The following is a 22,693-nucleotide window of genomic DNA, read 5'->3' as shown; positions in this document are numbered from 1 at the left end:
AGCGTATCAAACTTACCGACTGGATTCCACTCTGTACATCGTAACCCCCCTGGAGGGCAACGGTCATACGTTTCCATGTACCTTTATTAGCATTTAAGACATACGTTACCTGTAACGTAGGCATTTATTCGCCACTACTCCACCCATGTGCACCGAACCGTTGCGAAGGGCAGCACACTCTATATAAGCCGCCTTTCCCCACTGATGCAGGGGTTAGCAATTCACTGTAATCCATATTTCACTCGACAACAAGCTCCCAAGAGCACTGAGACGTAGGGCTTTTACCTCCACCGTAGAGGGGCCTGAACTCATACAACCTCGCCGTAGCTAAGGCTTTGCCCATCCTTTCATACCCTACACATCTACTGTCAGACTTATACCCACGACAGGTATAGAAGAACACTTTTTTTATGTGCCCTATTTATTGTTCACCCGAGCTTATTATAACTAAATTAATACAAATTTTATATCAAGTGAGTGACATTTATTTTGGAAAGGAGGGAATAGGTCTCATGAGGTGAAACGAGCACCTCTGAACCTGTTCTATCTTTTCCCCTTTTGCCGCATTGCCGCCGCCGCGGTAGCAGCCATGCCTCCGCCGTCGCTGCCGCGCCCTCCTCTCTCGCTGCTCCTCCGCCGCCCCCAAAATCTATCCCCTCTCCGACGAGTCCCCAGCTCCATCCCGTCCCCTCTGCTCGTCCTGCCCAATCGGCGGCACCTCTCCGCCGCGCATCTCGCCGACCCACTCGTCGCCGCAGGTCCGTATTTATACTGTTTATTTACTTCCCCCTTAATAACGCGTGCCAGGCGTGCGATGTCGTGACCGGGATTTGGTTGCAGGGGTGGAGGAGGCGGTGGTGGGCTTCGTCACCGGCAAGCGCAAGGCCACCGAGGTAGCCCACGCGTAGGTACTCTTCAACCTGAATCACCTTGCACTATGGTAGTGTTAGTATGCCATCTATTTACCCTTGAGATTTACAATTCATGTGCATTTCTTTGCAAAATTCATTTAGGTGAGATGCCTGTTCTGTTACAGACTACTCTTTGAGTTTGAGGGTGTGTTGCCACTTACCAACTGTTACATTTTTGTCCGGTTAGGGTGTGGAGAAGCATTGTTCGGAAAGGAGATACGGTTGTTGATGCCACCTGCGGAAACGGGAATGATACGTTTGCTTTGCTTAAGATGGTGTCCGATGAAACTGGGCGAGGGCGTGTTTATGGGATGGACATCCAAGATTCCGCGATTGATAACACTTCCTCTTTTCTGAACATGGCCGTCGACACCCACGAGGTATATATGCATTTGAAGCAACTGCAGGAAACATAACACTTGTTGATGGTTTGTCTAACTACTATACAATTTGGTTTCTCTTATTCGTTTCCTTTGAGAAAGAGGTGACCAAAAATGAGCGTAGAGAAAACAGTGTACATAATTATTTTCTTCTGGCAAAACTCACATAAGTCCGCCAATGTTCTTGGTCTAAATGTTTTCGTTGTGATATGCTACCCGAACCTTACCATTTAGAAGAAGAAGAAGAAAAGAAAAAGGCTGACTGCTACATTCTCATAAAACCTCACTTTGCGTTATGTGTTGTCTGAACTCTATATGTTTTTTGCTACAGAAGGAGCTAGTCAAGTTGTTTTCCATATGTCACAGTAGAATGGAGGATATTGTTCCAAAAGGTTCTCCTGTCAGGTGAAGTTCTTTTACTTTCATTAGTTTTAGTTATATGATTCAGTGAAACAGTATCCTGTTATTGGTATCTCAAGTAACTACGATCCTGAATATGTATTTTTAGGCTTGTAGCATTCAATCTCGGCTACCTTCCAGGAGGAGATAAAACAATAATCACAGTACCTAAGACCACTGAGCTCGCATTGCAAGCTGCCAGCAGAATTGTTAGCTCAGGGGGCCTCATAAGTGTGCTTGTCTACATTGGGCATCTGGGTGGAAGGTAAATGTCAGCTCAAATATTATGGTTTCTCATGGGCATTGATGATTGTTAGCCTTTTTCAGTGATTTATTATAGACATATTTGTAACATGCCATCAGAATCTTGTTGTTTAACATTATACTTCAATCAACTATCGTTTAAGACTGAATCCATTTATCTTCTTCGCTTTCTCATCTGTAGGGATGAACTTGATATTGTTGAATCATTTGCGTCAAGCTTGCCTGTTGATACATGGGTGAGCTGCAAGTTTGAAATGGTTAACAGGCCAGTTGCTCCAGTACTAGTTCTCCTGCACAAGAAATGATCGCAGTCCCACTGAAGCTCCACAAGTTTGGGAGTCCCTGTTGCGGTTGATGAATGAGAATTTCTGATTATGGTTATGAGCTAGAAAAAGGAATTATGTAAAGGCTACAGTCAGCTGTAACTGGATGGTTGACACTGTGGTGACTATCTATAGAGGAGCTTGCAAGGGTCGTGATCTGGTGATTGCTGCCAGGGATTACTCCCTTGATGCAACGTGCAATTTTCTGGCCTACTATGTTCACCGAAATGTCAGTGCTCACGCAAATGACCCTTGATGCAATGTCTGTCAAGCTTAAAAATGCTGTGTAACTATATGCATGTATCTTGAACACTGATATGTCATAAACCTGTGCTCCTTGGAAGCAGTACCAGCTGCCCATTGGTGTGACTGATAAAAACGATTGTTGGTTTGGATCGTTTCTGAATCGCTGAACCAAGGGCTAGAACGATCAAGTTGGTAGAATGGCACTGCTCTTGTGCTCTTCCCGCATCTACCTATGGAAGCACTGATCTGTGTATTACTATCTTAGATTTGAACAAATTCGAGAAGGTGTTTTGCATGCAGAATTTACAGAACCTGATTGGCATCCATGGTTGAATTGAACTTTTGACTTTAAATAATAAGGAAACAATAGTCGTAGGGAAATAAATCATCCATGGTTTGTGTTCGTGTCAATATAAAAATCAAGAAAAAGGAACTATACATCAAGAAACAAAGCGTGCCATCCATGATTTGCATGGTCCTGTCATGAACAAGATATTTTGTTTCGCTTCAAAAAACACAAATTGGGGTGTTGGCGCAGTTGGCTAGCGCGTAGGCCTCATAGCTACACCGTGCGTGATCCTGAGGTCGAGAGTTCGAGCCTCTCTCACCCCATACAAAAAAATAAAAAAGACCAAGGTAGTGATGAAAAGCTCTGTGACAACTTTGGGTCGTCACACATATCCACCTGATTCACATCAGGTGAACTGAGCATGTCTGAACCTTGTTATCTTTTTTCATCTCCTCCACTGTTTGAACTCTTCCTTTTCATTTTCCTTCAGGGGCTTGTCATTCTTTCTTTTCATCTTAGTAGTTAGCTTGTACTTGCAACGTCATAAATTACTAATCTATATAATATATCAACGTCATAAATTACTAATCTATATAATATATCACTAATCTTTCCAAAATTGGAGGCCTTTTATTCAATTGAAGTCATCAATTTGAAATTGGGTCACTGATTTTGACCGAGTCAACAATCTTTCACTCAATTATTTTAATTAGCAATGTTTATTTTATCTCATTGAGCAATCTCTTACTCAATTATTTTAATAAACTGTGCTCTTTTATTTCATTAAGAAATTAAGTATTAGATTTTGTTCATGATCCATAATCTCCAACCTAGTAGACATTTCTGCTCAACCGATGGTTGCATGTAATACTTCCACACCTATTTAGATTGAGACTAAAAAGCATGCTGATGGTTGCATGTAATACTTCCACAGCTACTTAGAATCAGGCTAAAAGGCATGCTCACCGTGTCAGCGTATATGACACACGCAACACCTCGTCCAGTGTTGGTGAGCCCGACAAGGCCGCCACGACGACGGTCACCTCTACCATCACCAAAACCACACTGCATCAGGATGACGGCACCTTGAGAAGAGAGGGAAGATTGGCGTGTTACCATGGAGCGTGCAGCGGCCGCTCATGGAGCACCGTTCAGTCAGGGAGGATGGATGGATCGAGAGACACCCTCTCTTATGTAATTACAATGAATCAAAGTACAGTAAGAGCCAAAGGGATAATTAAAACCCTATTATCCACTATCTTCTCACGGTATGCATAAGTTAAAAAAGCTTATGAAAACAAACAAATAAATGATTGGTTGCTCCAAAGATAAAAGAACCAACCAAGTAAACATAATCATGTTTAGCAAAAAGTTTTTTTAAGATCAACTTTGTCTTTTTTGCAAGTTAGTATTGCTTCTTCTAGTATTATTTGAGCCTTGCTCATAGATCAATACTGCAACACATGCGACAAACTGGAACTATATATTTTTGTGATCGTTGGGCATAGTCAACTTCAAACATAATCCAGAAAAGATGAATCCTTCATGTTTTGAAATTCGAACATTGGTGCATACCAGTTGTATGGATTTGTCAAATTACCAGGTTTGGTCAGTACATTGGTAAATTAGTTGCATACCTTGTTTGTTCCGACCAATTCCAATGATTTGACATGTATATCTCTTGGAAGAAAAACAATACACATGAGTGTCTCAAAGGGCCAAACTATTCTGGAAAATATCAAAGCAGACATCATATATTTTCTAGGTCTATACTAAAAGTATGTCCCAAAGGGCCAAACTATTCTGGAAAATATCAAAGCAGCCATCATATATTTTCTAAGTTTATACTAAAAGTGGATGCACGTACACCCATCTTCGTTTGATCACCTATAAAATCAGATCTTGCTACTGGACATTGGTAGTCTCGGATGCTTCCCATTAAACATCATGCATTTTGTGAATTACCACTGGCCTAGGCAATCCATGGTCCTGCTATCTTGCTTGTGAAGATCTGATATTGCTCAGCATATCTTTCTCTAAAAGAATATTGCTCGGCATATCATTCATATATACGTCTGCAGAATCATGAAGTAAAAGCAGAGAGAAAGATTGTACAGAATCTGGCGACCCTAGTGAGATAGAGACATGCAAGAACAATTTAAAAAGACAACGAACGATTTTAATGAACAAAATCTTATGCTTACATATCAATCAAGGAAAGAGATAACTACATGGTTGCAAATTTCATTAGAACATTATCAATTGTGTGTTTGTGCTAATTCAGGAGATAATAGAGACTATTAATATAGCTAAACTACATCAGGCTTGTAGCATGCATTGTGATTTAACAGAGACAACAAATAGAGCCAAACTAATGGTCATTAATCTCGAACCGGCATGGAGCTGGGCCCGGGGGGCTCCGCGCCACCGGGCCGTGGGCACACACGTTGGCTCGTTTGCCGGCTCTTCAGGGGGGCTCGTTTGCCAGCTCTTCACGGGCCCTCGTTTGCTGGCTCTACACAAGAATGGTTACATAGCATGGATCACAAAGAAAAAATATAGAGCAAGAACAAAATCTGCTACTTACATTATATAACACCAATCCTCTTTTATATGGATATTTAGTAGCAACCTGCCGCATGTTACGATTTTGATAGAGGCTCCAACTTGGTGAGTGGAATTCTCATGGAAAATAACCTGCAAGTCAAACAATTGTCTATGCAAATAGGAGAGTAGTTCCTTTCTCTCCAGAAGCTGGAATCACAATGTGCATCAGTACGTACAATTCTCAATAATTAAATTGACTGCATTCATAAATACCTGTACCAACTGAAAATACCATCAAGCTTTACCAACATTTAGAGAAGCATGTACCGTTGGATATAAGTTAATTCAGAGAAGCAATACCACCAATCTTTACCAACAATCAGAGAAGCATGTACTGAATACTCAGAGAATCATTTGTATAATTGAGTCACTGTATCTTTTCTCTCGGATATAACATCGTTTACGACCAAGTTTTAGCAATGCAAATAATAGAGCAATAACACCACACAAGAGAAAGACACCTAAATGTTCCAATGATATGAGGACTGCTCGTGTTTGATGCATGATCATAATTACATTTGCATTGACATTAAAGTTGACCTGAAGTTACATGCACATGCAAGAATCTCTACCTAATATTATCCTCCCAACATTAATGTTACATGGTTGTATTTTTCCATCACTGTATTTTTTTTGTACAATCTAGCTAGCAAAACATGTGCAAAGGAACAGACTGTTTCTGCATAATAATATTAGCAAACTTCAACCATGGTGAACATATATAAATATGTGATGAGTATAAAAATGGAAGACAAAAAAGGTAAATTTCATGGACTAACCTTTCTTCCAATCGGTGTTGATACATGGTCCGGTTTTGCAAATTCTCCTAATAAAAAGTGGAAGTGAAGCAGATTACAATGTATATGGTCCATAGATCATGGCTTCTACTCCGATTGAAATTTTAATTCAGTTTTCCTTAATGTACATATATTACGGCGCATATATCAATGCCCAAAGGAACCACATCACCTGTGTGAAGCTCCAATTCTGAAAAGTGAAGTTACCGATGTCATACAAAAACAAATCTCATCAAACCAATCAAACAAGCTCAATGGGCTAAGAACAGAAGTGCTACAAATCAAAGAGGCCAGTCCTTAAAAACTCAATTGTATAAAACACAATAAGAATTTGCTAGATTAGCAGTCAGCACTAAGCTGTCAACATTTAATGGCAATTGGCACACAACATAAACTATCTATCTAGTTCACTAAAATACCCATGCATCCAGCATTGTCGATTATGACTAATGACCATTTACATAAAAAAATCATAATTCTCTGCCACACAAATACACAATTAGAAGGATGATCAAACTCGAAATAGATTATGAAGCATCTCTTGCATCAAGTCGCAACTAATTAAGCACTCTGGACCTGTACGGCAAGATCCTGGTTAAAGCACAAACAATCCGTCAAGGATCTACGAATAGTAGCCAGCTGCAAATATGTATGTGTGTTGTATAATCTGAAATAGATTGGTTTGCTTTCTCTGCACCAGCTCTTAATTAGCATCGTTCTCTCACAAGGTCGATCTCTTCTCTGGTACTCGGTCAGGTTGTGATCTTCTAATGACGGAGCTGACCAGGGACAAGGAGAAATGGCCGTAGGCCGACAAGCTGCAGCGCTGCATCTTCAGTGAAGGCATCGTCGGAGTACCTGACGGCGTGACGACGGCATGCTGGGACTGCAGCATCTGCCTCGAGACGGCAACGGAGCCGGTGGTGATGCTGTGCGGGCACCTCTACTGCTTGACCTGCATCTTCTGCTGGCTGACCACCTCTTCCGACGGCAAGATCCTGGTTAAAGCACAGACATTCCGTCAAGGATCTACGCACCTCGGGATCTCCCTTGCTCCATCCATCTCAAATTTGCTTTGTCCATCTATGAACCATACCTACGTACCTCAAGAATCTCCATTGCTCTATCCATCTCAGAGCGGCTCGACGAACCGGACGGCAACAAGATCCTAGCCGCCGGACCACACACCGTGCACGGCCTCCACCATATCGTACGTCACCCGGACTTCTTCGCCAGCACCCACCCGTCCCCCACCCCACTCGCCGTAGCTGCTCCATCTCGGCGGGTCCAGCAGCCGTTTCGCGGGCGTCGTCTCCGCACCTCTTCTCCCGCCACAGCACAACCTTGACGCCGTCGTCCCTCGTCGTATACCTCGGGAACGGCTTCCCATTCCCATGCCTGTTTCGCTAATCCCTAGTCTGATCCGATAGTGTCGGGGGCGTGTGCCGCATCACGTCGGTTGGCGGCGAGAAAGGGAAGCGAGGATCAAGCAGTTGCGGCGGCGAGAAGGGCGGCGGGCTGAGCGACGGCCGGGTCGAGCGGTTGGCGGGGTGGGGTGGCGGGTGCCGAGCGGCGGGAGCGGAGGGGTCGTGCAGTTGAAGAGAGTAGGGGACGAGAGGGTTATCGTTTCGTTAGCGAGGGGATTAGGTTTCCCTAGTGATCAATTTCGTTAACAAAGAATTTAAACCATTAGATTAGTAATCAGACGGTTAATATGCTTAGTTGGATCTACCCTCTCGTGCTTTTATTAGTAGAGATGAATTACTACTACTAGATGACAACTGCTGGAGCGGCAGTCGTTGTGGGTTTGGGCTTTGCTTCTGTTGTCAACTAAAGCTGTTGCAAGCCTGGGGTCTTTAGCTGAATGAGAATTGACAGGATACAGTTGCATCCCTTGAATTCTCTCCATGGAGCGTTAATTACACATGCAGTCACATACAAGTTGGTAGTAAAAGTGCCTCTCAAAATAGAGTTGGCAGTAAATTCAGGAACAAAAATATAGGCCTCAAAACTAGCTGTCAGCTTACATGATCGAAAAATATGAACCGTAAGGAGCAGTCTGTGGTTTGCAATGGTCTTCGTTATATAAGAAGGATGTTTGTTTCGCTCCCAAAAAACCCATTGGGGTGAGGGAGCAGTTGGCTAGCGCGTAGGTCTCATAGCTATACCGTGAGTCATCCTGGGAGGTCGAGAGTTCGAGCCTCTCTCACCCCATGTAAGGCGAACACCATTGTAATGATGAAAAGCTCAGTGACAACTTGGGTCGTCACATATACATCTGATAACTCAGATGAACTGAGCATGTCTGAACTTGGTCTTCCTCCTTTTTTTAGCCTTTGTTCACTTCGAGACATGCTCTTCCTCTTATTTTTTTAGCCTTTGTTCACTTCGAATTTATTAACGAACACTTTACTGATTTTAAATCTTCCCTCATCTTGTTTTTAAGGTGGTCGGTTTACCGATGTTTCGAGCCCAAATAGTTTGTGCGTCATACTACGTACTTGTTGGTTCGCAAAAGCTCCACTCTGAAAAATGGGATGGGGAAGTCTGAATTATTAGACCACACTAACACCTTTGTGCTGGGTTGCTACTGCGCCTTCTCACTATGGAAATGCAGAGTTATGCTTCGATTTATATGGGATGGACGGCAACTGACGGCAGAGGATTCTCGCATTTGTATATGGTCATTAGTTATTAACAGAAATTTGCTGCTGCTACAGGCCAGTTGCTCCAGCACTAGTTCTCCTGCACAAGAAACGATGAATGAACTGCCACAATGCAAACTCTGATTCTGAATTGTTTTTTTGAATCGGATGATTCTGAATTGTTGTGGAGCTCTATAAAACTGTTGTCGATTCTAGTACAAGTCTTTTCAGCTCCACGTTCTACAGGGTAGTTTGCATTCTCAACATGTCGCTTGTACAAAGAACATTTGAATGCAATATCAGCAGACCATGAAAAAAAAATTAGAGACTACCGGTAACAAATTTGGGACTTATTGGTAGCTTAGCATATAAATACTCCTGCATACACACATATAGCAAGATAAAAGACAAACGAGGAGACTTAACTTAAGTGGTGTTTGTATATATGCATACATATTTAGGGTTTTTGACCGTTGTTCAGAATGTATGGAATAGTAGTTCATTACTGACATAGATTCAAAAGTAGTCTTTCAAGTTTCGAAGTGTTCCGTGATTACATGTCAACATCTTGAATATTGATATCTCATGAACCCGCCCGTGGTCCTTTGTAAACATGGCATGCTGTCTGTTGGTGTGACTGATAAAAGAGATTGTTGGTTTGGATCGTGTGTGCGAATCGCTGAACCGAGGACTAATATTATGTCATATACTTGGGGGAGACATAAAGTTCCGGTTGGGCAGAGGAAGTAGAATGTCTTGATGATTCTCTGAAGGGATGGTACGTTATTAGTTGCAGTCAAATATTGTTCTACTAGTAAGTCCATCTCGGTGGAGAGGAGAACCCCGCTAGGGTTCCTCCCCCCGCCTCTACCCCGCCACCACCGGCCTCCCTCGCGCCCTCCAGCCACCGTCCGCGCTCTCCCGGAGCCTGCCCCCTCCCGTCCTCCAAATCCCGCCCTACCGCCGCCTCCCCGCCTCCCCGGGAGGCGGTCGGAGCGGCGCAAGCTCCATCCTCCGCCCCCCCCCCCCCCGCGTCACCGACGCGTGCCCCCGGGCCTAACCCGGGTGGTGTCGGTGACGACGGGATCTCCTTTACCCGCGCGCGTGTTTCCCCTTCCCGGGCGGGGGGGGGGGGGGGGGGGGGGGGGGTCCAACAACCCGGTGGCGGTGGTCGGCGACGGGCAAGGTGGCGTCGTTGCTCCTCACGGGGTGGCTGGCGGTGCCCCCCCGACTTAGATTTGGGCCCTATGGGCCTCATGTGGGTCCTAGCGGGTCGGCACCCGACGCGGCTTCGATGTCTTCTATGTGGTGAGTAGGAGGAGCTGCTTGGATTGGGGGCGGCGACACCGACGACGTGCCTGTTGCCGCGCGATGGTGGGAACTTTATGAGCTTTGAGGTCTCGGTCGGGCATGTGGGCCACGGGCATGGTATGCTCCTGCTATTGCATTCTGTCGGCTATCGTTGACAGTGGAGGTCGAGCCCTCCCGCATGCCGACAGTTCTGCTGCCCTTAGTCCCGGCTCCTATTCATCGATGTGCAGGCTCACATTGCGGCGCCATAGTGAGACGACGTATGGGATTCAAGACCTTGTTGGCACAGGGTGGTGGTCGGTTTGGTGGTAGGCTCCGGAGCGCCCGAGGTGTAGGTTGGGATCGGGGGAAATCCCTGTCGGCCCGGCCGACACTGACGTGGTGGCGCCTTTGGGTGCCGACGAACCTTCCTGGAGGGTGCCGGGGGCTACCCTTTCTCGCGCCTCGTCGTGTACCGGGGGAAACTCTTGGCAGCAGCGTCATCATCGTCGCGGTCCTTCTTGGAGGTGTTAATTGGCATCGACACTTCGAAGTCTTGAAGCTTGGTGGGAGATCCCTGATGGGCGCAGCGGTCGCGAGGCTTCGTTGTTTTTGTCGATCCGTCATTGTCGGCTTTTATTTCTTTTATATATTTTTTCATTTCTTTTGGGCGTGATTGTGCTGCTTCCGCCCCAACACCTATCGATGAATGTTTTGGCTGGTTGCTTTATAATACAAAGCGGGAGGAATCCGTTTTTGGAGTAAGTCTCTCGAATGTTTTATCTCCCCCTCCCTACTCTCTGTTTGATATGCCCAAGACTGATGTTCAGGTTGGAAGCTAATAGACTTGCACAAAAACATGATTTTTCGCATTATACAATGCCTAGATCATGCAACACGGCCTACATCGGAATCTGGTGGGGGTCGAGGTGCCAACTGCGAGGGAGGTTGATGTCCCACCGCAGTGTGTAGGCTTTGTGTAGGCCGACGAGGGAGCATGCGTGACCAGTGTGCGCTGATGTGGGAACTGGATGTGGCGCCTCCCCTCCCCCCTCCCCCGCGCTTGCCATTTTAAAAGGACGTGGCCTGGACTCTTCATGTGGCTGACGAGCGGGCCCGATGTTGGTGGGTTTCATTGACTACAACTAAATGTGTGGTTGGTGAGACGACACCAAGAGGGCCCTTTTTTATTTGGGTCTGCCGTGCGTTCATTGCGCTGACTCATTTTTGTCCGCACGGCAGGCTTGCAACCTTTTTTATTTTTTATTACATATACTCAAATAAAAGTGCAGCTAAACATTAAATTGCCCCAAATACAGTTACAAGTTTAAGTCAAATAAATATCTCATAGTTTATAAGCCAAATAAAAAATTAAATTGTCTTAAATACATCTAAAAGGAAAAGTTGGCGATACATCTATTGGTTGCTGACATGAATACACATATGCTCAGCTGCTCAACTAAATCATTTTGTAGCTGCATGTGAGTTTCACAATCACACATCTTATGATAAAACTCGATGAACTGTGCAAACGTTGTCCCTTTTCGACACCCTCAGGCATAACATTGCCATCCTGAAACTGAAACCCTTGATCACACACACAATCCAGACGCTCATCCTCTACGATCATGTTGTGCATGATCATGCAAGTTGTCATCACCTCTCACAACTTTTTGATGCTCCAAGTTCTAACGGGATACCGAACAATGCCCCATCGAGATTGAAGAACGCCAAAAGGACGCTCTACATCTTTACGAGCACTCTCTTGCTCTTGGGCAAATCTTTTTCTCTTCTCTCCTACAGTATTGGAGGTTGTCTTCACAAGAGCAGACCACTGTGGATAGATACCGTCAGCTACATAGTATCCATTGGTGTATTGATGTCCATTGATCTCAACATTGACCTTCAGGCAATTGCCTTCTGCCATCCTAGAAAACACAGGAGAGCACTATAGCACATTGATATCGTTGTGAGATCCGGCCATGTCGAAGAAATAGTGCCAAATCCAGATATCTTGGGAAGCCACGGCCTAAAGTATGACAGTGCAAGCTCGAACATGGTCCTTATACTGGCCCTGCAAAGGAGAAGGGATGTCTTTCTACTTCCAGTGCATACAGTCTATACGACAGTTTCTCCCGCTTTGTATCCATGGCAGGCTCAGGCTTTGTATCCAGAGCGGGTGGCGACAGAGCGTTCTTGGTGGCACGCTCCCGCTTTGTATCTGTGGCAGGCTCAGGCTTTGTATCCGGAGCGGGCGGCGGCGGAGCGTTCTTGGTGGCACGCTCCCGCTTTGTATCCGTGGCAGGCTCAGGCTTTGTATTCGGAGCGGGCGGCGACGGAGCGTTCTTGGTGGCACGCTCCCGCTTTGTATCCGTGGCAGGCTCAGGCTTTGTATCCGGAGCGGGCGGCGGCGGAGCGTTCTTGGTGGCACGCTCCCGCTTTGTATCCGTGGCAGGCTCTGGCTTTGTATACGAAGCGGGCGGCGGGGAGCGTTCTTGGTGGCACGCTCCCGCTTTGTATCCGTGGCAGGCTCAGGCTTTGTATCCGGAGCGGGCGGCGGCGGAGACGGACGACCCAAGTCCAGTGGCGGTGATCGAGATGGACTCGTGTTGTGCTGGCCGACGTCATGTGGAGGGCTTGGAGGTAATGAAGGTGTAGGTGACCTGCGACGACTCGGAGGCGGTGTTGTCCTTGGGGCCGAGCCTGGAAGCTTGATGTAGTTCTTGTCCCATAGGATGACTCCACACAGTACTTCTTCGAGTGTCCTCTCATCTTCGGGTCCAGCTATGTTGAGCTCCATATCATTAAACCCCGTCATGATTTCATCCACCCCGACTTTAGCAAAGCCAACTAGAATCTCACGGCCATGCCAGCGTGCATCAGGGCCAGAAGGTAAAGCTTGTCCGACGACCACCTTCATGGATATGTTCTTGAATTTCTGATGGAGTCTCACATGATGTTGACTCCTTGATTTCATCCACGGGGTAGCCGGGACCGCCCTCTATCATTCTTCGTTCATCGTCGGGCGGGGCCTCAGATTCAGCCACGCTGCTTTTCCGCTTAGATGGGGCGCCGGTAATATCAAGTGCAGGATCTTCCTGGCGCGGTACTCCTCTAAGCTCATCAATCTGCTTCTGTTGCTCGTTAATCCTGGCAAGCAACTGGTTGAACTTGTCATTCTCCTCATCCTGCTGCCGCTTCTTTGCTCTCTCTCGGCTTCTGTAAGTGTCTTGGTCTCTGGCAAACCCAAACCACCACGGGTAAGATGGACCTAAGCCTCACGTTCGTCCTCCATGTTCGTCATTGCCGAGGACCAGTGTGAGCAAATCTTTATCTCTATCTGCAGTGAACTTTCTTTGTCCCTCCTTAATTTCTTTCACTATCCTTTTCCAATTCTCCCTGGGTATCCTAAGATTGTCATTGCAGATGAGGTCCCCTGTTGTTTCGTCATACGACCCACCATGCGCAAGGAATCAATTTCTTGCTCTCAATTCCCACTCACCACGGAGTGGTTCAGGTACGATGCCTTTATCTATCAGATCTTGCTCTCTTTTTCCCTACTTTGGGATGGCAGTCTCATAGCCCCTGGCCCCAGCTTGTGGTGATATTTCTTCTTGTCAGCATTTATCTTGTTCTTTTCCGATAATGCGTGGGCATCTTCTGACTCCTTGTACTCTTGAAATTCCTTCTAGTGATTCGCCTGCTTGGCTAGATACCCCTCGAATACTGGCACTTTCTTTGTCTTCAGATAGTTTTTTCATAGCTTCTTCTTCCAGCTACGGAACAGTTCGACCATCTTCTTTAGAGTCCACTGCTTGACTTTGGCCCTCAGTTTGTCTGCGGCGTCTTCATTCTCACATTCTGGCAGGTTGAAATGTGACATGAGATCATTCCAATGATTATCTTTGTACCTTTCGGCGACATAGTCACTATCGGCTGCCCCTTTGCGCTTGTTCCACTCCCGAACGCTGATCGGGACGTGATCCCTAACGAGAACTCCGCATTGCTTCTTGAATGTGTCAGCAACATTCTTAGGAAGCTTGGGTTCGCCCGTAGGCATTATCACCTCAAAGGTGTAATGCGTCCGTGCATCCAACTTTCTAGTCGGGCCTCGTTTCGTAGATTTGCTCGATGTGGAGGCCTAAGAGGGAGAAACATTCGTCAAATGAATGTATATGTATACAATATAGAGCTATCTCCAATATTTTTCACATATTACAAGTGATTGTCGAACTTCATATGTATACCTCGCCGGACTTTATTATTTCTTCACCGGCTTCTCCACCGGCTTCTCCATCAGTGGAGCTATCACCTTCTCCGTCATTGGACCTATCTCGTGCCCCATCGGCTTCATCTTCGTGTCGCTCGACCTCCATTCCATATCCGGAGTCATTTAGATATGACGTCGAAGATTCAGCTGGTTCAACGTCGAGGCCGTCTTTGATTATATCTTCGAGAAGTTCTTCCTCTTCGAGGTTCCTGATATGTGGATCCATAGTTCTGCAAAAAACGGACATTTGATTAACTAATAAACTAACAAACTATATAAGAGGGGTTGGAAACTTCGAAGGCTCGTTTTATATAGGAGGACCTTTAGTCCCGGGTCTTGGCAAGAACCTAAACTCTAAAATACCAGCCGGGCGGAGACGAGTCCCGGACAATTAAGCATATACAATAGCAAAATTAAACTAGTTCTATTAATTTTCTTGCTAAAAATAAACTATTAACACTTAAGCATATACAATAGAAAAATTAAACTATTAACACTTAAGCATATACAATAGCAAAATTAAGCAATAATCTAAGAAACACTATTAACACTTAAGCATATACACTATACAATAGCAAAATTAAATGACAAAAATATTTCTCATTTTTCTTCCTTTCTTCTCCTTTTTCTTCCCTTCTTCTCCTTTTTCTTCCTTTCTTCTCCTTTTTCTTCTCCTTTTTCTTCCTTTCTTCTCCTTTTTCTTCTCCTTTTTCTTCTTTTCTTCTCTTTTTTCTTCCTTTCTTCTCCTTTTTCTTCCTTTCTTCTCCTTTTTCTTCTTTGCTTGTGCTGGCCGGAGTGTTGGGGAGGAGGGGGCGTGGGGCTTACCGGCCGGAGGTGTCGACGGCGCGCGGCGAGGAGGACGGGCCGACGCGCGGTGACGAGGGCGGCGCGCGGCGAGGAGGGCGGCGCACGGCGAGGAGGACGGCGGCGGCGAGCAGGACGACGGCGACGGCGAGCCGGACGGTGGGCAGCCTGACGGCGTCGTCGAGTTCGTCGCTTGCCGCGCCGGGCAGGAGAACGAGAGGAAGAAGAAGAGAAATGGACGATTTGGGTTCGAAATTTTCTAACTCCCGCTTATACAGGTGGATCTTTAGTCCCGGTTCGGGGCTCGATCCGGGACTAAAGACCCCTTTAGTCCCGGGTGGAGCCACGACCCGGGACTAAAGGCCCCTGCTTCCCGCCTTCTGGTCTGTCGAAAAAGGGCCTTTAGTCCCGGGGCGTGGCTCGATCCGGGACTAAAGACACCCCTTTAGTCCCGGGTGGAGCCACGACCCGGGACTAAAGGCCCTTTTTCGGCAGACCAGAAGGCGGGAAGCAGGGGCCTTTAGTCCCGGGGCGTGGAACGAACCAGAACTAAAGTGTTGCCTATATAAACCCTCGCCCCTGCCCACCATATCCCCCGTTTTTTGGTTGTTGAAGTGTGACCATGCCATGCTCTTGCCACTCTAGTTCATGCACATGACGTGTTCGATGAAATGCCCGAGCCACTCTACTTAAGCTTTCTCCTCTCCAAGCTCGACCTCCAAGCTCCATTTTCCTTAATATTTGTCTAGGTTTGGCCATGCACCAACTGCACAAGTGTTTTAAAAGGTTAGCTACTTCATCCTTTCATTTGTCACTGCTAGTGTAGCTCATTTCAAATGCTCAAATTAACTTCTTAGAGTCTGCACATGCCTAGGGTGTCGTCCCGTGCCCGTCCTCACCATTGTCGATCGCCCCGTGCCGATCTCGTCGCGAGCACCACCGTGGTGAGCCTCTTGTTCTTATCTTATTTTTTAAAAGAAAAAAAATCTTACTTGTATGATTTAGATACATACTTGTATAAATTACTCACTTTCATTATTTTTTGTTATTATATAGTGCAATGGTTTTGGTATCCGCCTCCGTCGGCCCTCGTCCTCTCTATGATTCGGATGTGGTATATATTATCTTTTATAACTATTTGTTTTATTTAGTGTTTATGACAATTATGACGACCAACGTGACATATATTTTTTTTAATCTAGGAGGTATGTGAACCGGAAATTCCAACCCACATAAAAATTCTTTTCGAGAAGTTAAATTTGGTTGAAAAAGAAAACAAATACTTGAAGAAAAAATTGAAAATAATTGAGGATAAGAATATGGAATTGGAGTTGCATGTCGCCCATGTCATCGATGATCGCAAGATGAAGATCGATGCGATGCGGTTGAAGATGGATGCAATGCGCTTGAAGATGGATGAAATGCGCTTGAAGTTTAGGAATATTCGAAAATATGCCATTGATAAAGAGGCTTGGTATCATTATGCTGTTGGGTCAATTGTTACCTTAGTTGCGATTTTGATCGCGTTTGTTGTTACATTTAAATGTTTTACATAGTTGTATGTTGTTTTATGAGAGAACTTTATGTATTTTTTTTTTCAATAATAACATTTGATCACTACTGTTCTTTGGCTTTAATATGATGATGAACTTGTATTAATTTGGTCATATGTTCTCCAATGGTTTTTTGAGCTAGTTGACCCTGAAATTGAAAAACACTACAAATGAACTCTGAAAATGTTGAAAGTTGGCATGCTATCATCATTTCACCCACATAGCATGTGTTAAAAAGTTGAGAGGGCTACGACAAAAACTGGATGCACTTCGTGTACAAAACGGACAATCTCTCTCGAAGTATCAGGGTTTCGAACGAGAACTCATCTCTTACAAAGGGATTTCATTTTTTTGAACTCCATACTTTTTGTGTGTGCAAAATGCACCATTCAAAGGCACATCACAAAATTTCAACAATTTCTGACTTCATTTGGTATATTTCGTGCATTTACTTATTTTTTTTGAGCTAGTTGACCCTGAAATTGAAAAGCACTACAAATGAACTCTGAAAATCTTGAAAGTTGGCATGCTATCATCATTTCACCCACATAGCATGTGTTAAAAAGTTGAGAGGGCTACGACAAAAACTGGATGCACTTCGTGTACAAAACGGACAATCTCTCTCGAGGTATCAGGGTTTCGAACGAGAACTCATCTCTTACATGGATACTATGAAAATGAAAAGTGTTTGAAATTTAGTACATTCCATACATGCATTACATAAAAGGTTGAATACATTATTACATTATTGCACCAATATTCCTATCTATTATTTCTGTTTTCTTCTGGTCGTAGCCATGGAGAATCTTCATCATTCAGTAGGATGCTTGGGTCAGTTTTCACTTTGAAGGGCGGAATTTCATGAAACTTATTATAATATTCTAACATGTCTGTCTTGTCATCTACTCCCACGATGTTTATTTTCCCTGAAAGAACTATGTGGCGTTTTGGCTCATCGGATGATATCTTCTTTTGCTGATTTCTTTTTCTCGTTAATGTAGACATGTCCTTCACATAGAAAACCTGAGCGACATCATTGGCTAGGACAAATGGTTCATCCATGTACGCAAGATTGTTGAGATCCACTGTTGTCATCCCGTACTTTTGGTCTACAACTACCCCGCCTCCTGTCAGCTTCACCCATTTGCACCGAAATAAAGGGATCTTAAAAGTAGGTCCATAGTCAAGTTCCCATATCTCCTCTATGTACCCGTAATATGTTTCCAAACAGTGCCCATTCTCGTATGTTGCATCAAAGCGGACACCACTATTTTGGTTGGTGCTCTTTTTTTCATGAGCAACCGTGTAAAATGTATTCCCATTTATCTCATACCCTTGGAAAGTACATATAGTCGAAGATGGTGGCCTGGCCAAATAGTACAGCTCATCTCCAACGGTGTCGTCATTCATGAGATGTGCCTGCAACCAACTGCCGAAAGTCTTCTCGTGTTCCCCTTTAATCCAAGAGTCAGCCTTCCCCCGGTTTTCGGAGCGTAGAATATTCTTGTGTCTCACGATATACGGAGCCACCACGATGGAATTGTGTAGAACTGTGTAGTGTGCTTGAGAGAAAGAATGTCCGTCCATACGTACTTTTGCTTTCCTTCCTAGTGTGCCTTTTCCTGTCAGCCTACCCTCATACCGAGATTCAGGAACACCAATCGGCTTAAGGTCAGGAAGAAAGTCCACACAAAACTCAATGACCTCCTCTGTTCCATAGCCCTTGGAGATGCTTCCTTCTGGCCTAGCACGGTTACGAACATATTTCTTTAAGACTCCCATGAACCTCTCGAAGGGGAACATATTGTGTAGAAACACAGGACTGAGAATTCTAATCTCTTCGACTAGGTGAACTAGGAGGTGTGTCATTATATTGAAGAAGGATGGAGGGAACAACAACTCAAAGCTGACCAGACATTGGACCACATCAATCTGTAACCCTGATAGACTTCCTCGATCGATTACCTTCTGAGAAATTGCATTGAGGAATGCACATACCTTCACAATTGCTAGGCGAACATTTTCCGGTAGAATTCCCCTCAATGCAACCGGAAGCAATTGCGTCATAAGCACGTGGCAGTCATGAGACTTTAGGTTTTGGAATTTTTTGTCTTTCATATTTACGATTCCCTTTATATTCGACGAGAAGCCAGTCGGGACCTTGATACTGAAAAGGACTTCAAAGAAGATTTCCTTCTCTTCCTTAGTAAGAGCGTAGCTGGCACGCCCTTGAAACTGCCCTGGATGCATGCCATCTCTTCCTTTATGACGTTCCTGGTCCTCCCGTGCTTCCGGTGTATCTTTTGACTTCCCATACAAGCCCAGGAAGCCTAGAATATTCACACATAGATTCTTCGTCAGGTGCATCACGTCGATTGTCGAGCGGACCTCATGGACTTCCCAGTAGGGTAGCTCCCAAAATATAGATTTTTTCTTCCACATGGGTGCGCGCTTATGAGGGCCGTTAGGAACAGGTTGGCTGCCAGGACCCTTTCCAAAGATTACTTTTAAATCTTTGACCATATCAAATACTTCAGCACCAGTACGGATGACAGGCTCCCCCGGGGTTCTGCCTTGCCATTGAAATGCTTGCCTTTTTTCTTTAAGGGATGCTTGGGTGGAAGAAAACGACGATTGTACGGATACACATTCTTCCTACAGTTGTCGAGATATATACTTTCTGTCTGATCCAAACAATGCGTGCATGCATTGTATCCCTTGTTTGACTGTCCTGAAATGTTACTAAGAGCAGGCCAATCATTGATGGTTACGAAAAGCAACGCTCGAAGGTCAAATTCCTCTTGTTTGTGCTCGTCCCACACACGTACACCTGGTTCGGCCCACAGCTATAAAAGTTCATCAACTAATGGCCTTAGGTACACATCAATATCGTTGTCGAGTTGCTTTGGACCTTGTATAAGCACTGGCATCATAATGAACTTCTGCTTCATGCACAACCAAGGAGGAAGGTTGTAGATACATAGAGTAACGTGCCAGGTGTTGTGACTGCAACTCTGCTCCCCAAAAGGATTCATGCCATCTTTACTCAGACCTAACCATAAGTTCCTTGCGTCAGCTGCAAATCTCAGGAACTCTCTCTCAATTTTTCTCCCCTGCCGACCATCAGCGGTGTGCCTCAACTTATCGTCTTTCATACGATCTTCCATGTGCCATCGCAACAATTTCGCATGATCTTTATTTCTGAACAGACGTTTCAACCATGGTATTATAGGAGCATACCACATCACCTTGGCAGGAACCCTCTTCCTGGGTGGCTCGCCCTCAATATCACCAGGGTCAGCTTTTTTGATCTTGTACCGCAATGCAGTGCATACCGGGCATTTATCCATATTCTCGTACTTCTCACTGCGGTAGAGGATGCAGCCATTAGGGCATGCATGTATCTTCTGCACGTCTAATCCTAGAGGGCAGACAAGCTTCTTTGCTTCGTACGTGCTGGCGGGCAATTCGTTCTTTCTTGGAAGCATCTTCTTCATCAGTACCAGCAACTTTTCGAATGACGAGTGAGTCACACCGGTCTCTACCTTCCACTTCAGCAATTCCAGTGTGCTACCCAGCTTCTTCTGGCCATCTTCACAAGTTGGGTACAACAATTTGTTGTGGTCCTGTAACATCTGCTCGAACTGCAACCTCTCCTTTTCTGTGTCGCAACCTCGTCGTGCATCAGAAATGACCCGGCCAAGATCATCAGCGGGCTCATCTGGTTCCCGTTCTTCATCCTGATCTTCTTCTTCATTGTCTTCCATTGCGGTATCAGCATACTCAGGGAACATAGATCGGTAGTTGTCATCATCGTTCTCTTCTTCTTCATCGTCGTCTTCCATCATAACCCCTCTTTCTCCGTGCTTGGTCCAAACATTATAGCCCGACATAAAACCAGACTGAAGCAGGTGGCTCTGAATGACTCTTGAGGAAGTGTAATCCTTCTCATTCCGACATTGAACACATGGACAAAACATATAGCCACCACCATGCTTGTTCGCATCGGCTGCATCTCGAAAAGAATGCACGCCTTCTCTGTAAGCGGCTGCATGTCGATCACCGTACATCCATGGATGGCTCATCTGTGTTATACGACAGTATATCAAATACAATCACGATCCTAAAAATTAGTACCGCACGGTCTAAACGAGGAAATATAGTTGCTAACCTTTTAGAATAAGTAGAAATAAAGAGGAAGAGGTTTAAGCGTGGCTCGGGCATCTCATATCGTAGTTGTGTTCGGTGAACTGAAACGGCATCGCTCTAACACACATTTCAACAAACACCTCTAGTGCATCAAAAAAAGTGGAGAGCAAGCACCCACCCACAATCCACCATCCAAGAAAAATGCAAGGAAGAGGGGAGAGGGGGGCTGTGCTATATATAGGCAGAGGACTTTAGTCCCGGTTTGAGACACAAACCGGGACTAAAGGTGGCGCACATGCGGGTTGCCCACCGCGTAGCCCTTTAGTCCCGGGACTAAAGCCCTTACGGCGACGTAAAGGCTCCTTACGGGCCGGGACTAAAGCCTCGAGGGAGGCATTGAGAATTGGGGCGACGTGGCCGGGCCTTTAGTCCCGGCCCAGAGGCAGGCCGGGACTAAAGGGTCCAGGCCAAAGGCCCGTTTTCCACTAGTGGAGGGCTGCCAGGGAGGCGCTTGCAGCACCGACAAGCCGTGCGGCAAGGCCGCCGGCGGCAAAGTTTGCACCAACAACTACTGCTGCAGCAAGTGAGGATCCTGTGGCATCGGCCCGGGCTACTGCGGCGCAGGTTGCCAGAGCGGCGGCTGCGACGGTGTCTTCGCCGAGGCCATTGCCGCCAACTCCACTCTTGTCGCAGAATGATGATCTTGCTAATGGCAGTATTATTGCAACGACGAATAATCCGTGGCACTTCCGTTGTCACGTACGGTCTCCCTTCACTTACTTTTAGCACTAGTCCTTAATAATTCTCCAGCCTTGCAATATGACGTGTAGGTTGCCCGCAGCAGAAACAAAATATTGCAGGGATGCATGGAAATATTGCAGTGAGAAGTACTGTGTGGCAATATAGGGTGTACTATTGTTGCCACAAATTCAGTTCTTTCTTGTTACGTACGTACAGTTGTCAGGATGCATGCATCCCCGTTGTAATGTTGGAGTACTCCATGATTTCGTTGCAATATATTGCCATGAGTCTCATACTGTTGCTCCCTAGTCGATCAACCGTAGTCTTGCACGAAGACAAAGTTATATTTTGAAACTTGGACTACTGGTAGCTCTACAAATGTCTAGATTTTTTGTACCAAACCGGGACTAAATGTGTGGTGCAGGCGGGCGTTAGGCTGGGCCCCAACGAGCCCATTTAGTCCCGGTTTGTGTCACAAATCGGGACTAGAGGAAGCCATTTAGTCCGATTGGTTATACAATCAGGGATTAAAGGTCTTCCTATATAAGCCCTTCATCTAGACCGAGCCTATTTCTCTATTTTCTCCATTCTCCTCTGTGTTCTTCCCCTTAGCTTGAGCTCATCCTTCATTTTTTGCCAAGATTTGTCAAGATTTGAGGCACCCCATCTCTCCAAGTATTCACAAAGGTTAGCAACTTTGTCCTTTCATCTTCCATTGGTAGATTAGCTCGTGCAATGCTCTATAAGTGTAGTGATTTGTGGGTTTTCGTTTGGGGAGTAATTTTGTGGGACTTTATTCTATTTATATGCAATATGAGCTCAAATTAACTTCTTATTTGCATATGTGTAGGTGTGGTTTACTTAGTGCCTTCCCGTCCCCGTCCTAACCACCATCGATCGCCCGCACCGTCCCGTCGCGGGCACCATCTTGGTGATCCTGTGGTGATTTTCCTTTGGGGATGCAGTGATTTTCCTTCGATGCCCTGCAGTGATTTTCCTTTGGGGATGCTTTCGAGATGTTGTGG

The 22,693-nt window shown here is 45.5% G+C and overlaps 1 protein-coding gene across 1 annotated transcript; it reads left to right on the top strand.

The window, feature by feature from the left end:
- Window positions 1–511: 511 nt before the first annotated feature.
- On the top strand, window positions 512–2,656 carry LOC123447697 (putative rRNA methylase YtqB). Its single transcript, XM_045124331.1, has 6 exons — window positions 512–758; window positions 841–904; window positions 1,099–1,291; window positions 1,623–1,696; window positions 1,800–1,955; window positions 2,136–2,656. Exons 1-6 carry the CDS (start codon window positions 590–592, stop codon window positions 2,257–2,259), a joined length of 780 nt encoding a protein of 259 aa, XP_044980266.1. The 5' UTR covers window positions 512–589; the 3' UTR covers window positions 2,260–2,656.
- The last annotated feature ends 20,037 nt before the right edge of the window (window positions 2,657–22,693 follow it).

This window comes from Hordeum vulgare, chromosome 1H (genome assembly GCF_904849725.1).
Source record: "Hordeum vulgare subsp. vulgare chromosome 1H, MorexV3_pseudomolecules_assembly, whole genome shotgun sequence".
Lineage (NCBI taxonomy): Eukaryota > Viridiplantae > Streptophyta > Magnoliopsida > Poales > Poaceae > Hordeum > Hordeum vulgare.
Note: the sequence above shows the minus strand (reverse complement) of the source record. Positions and strands in the feature narration are given on the sequence as shown.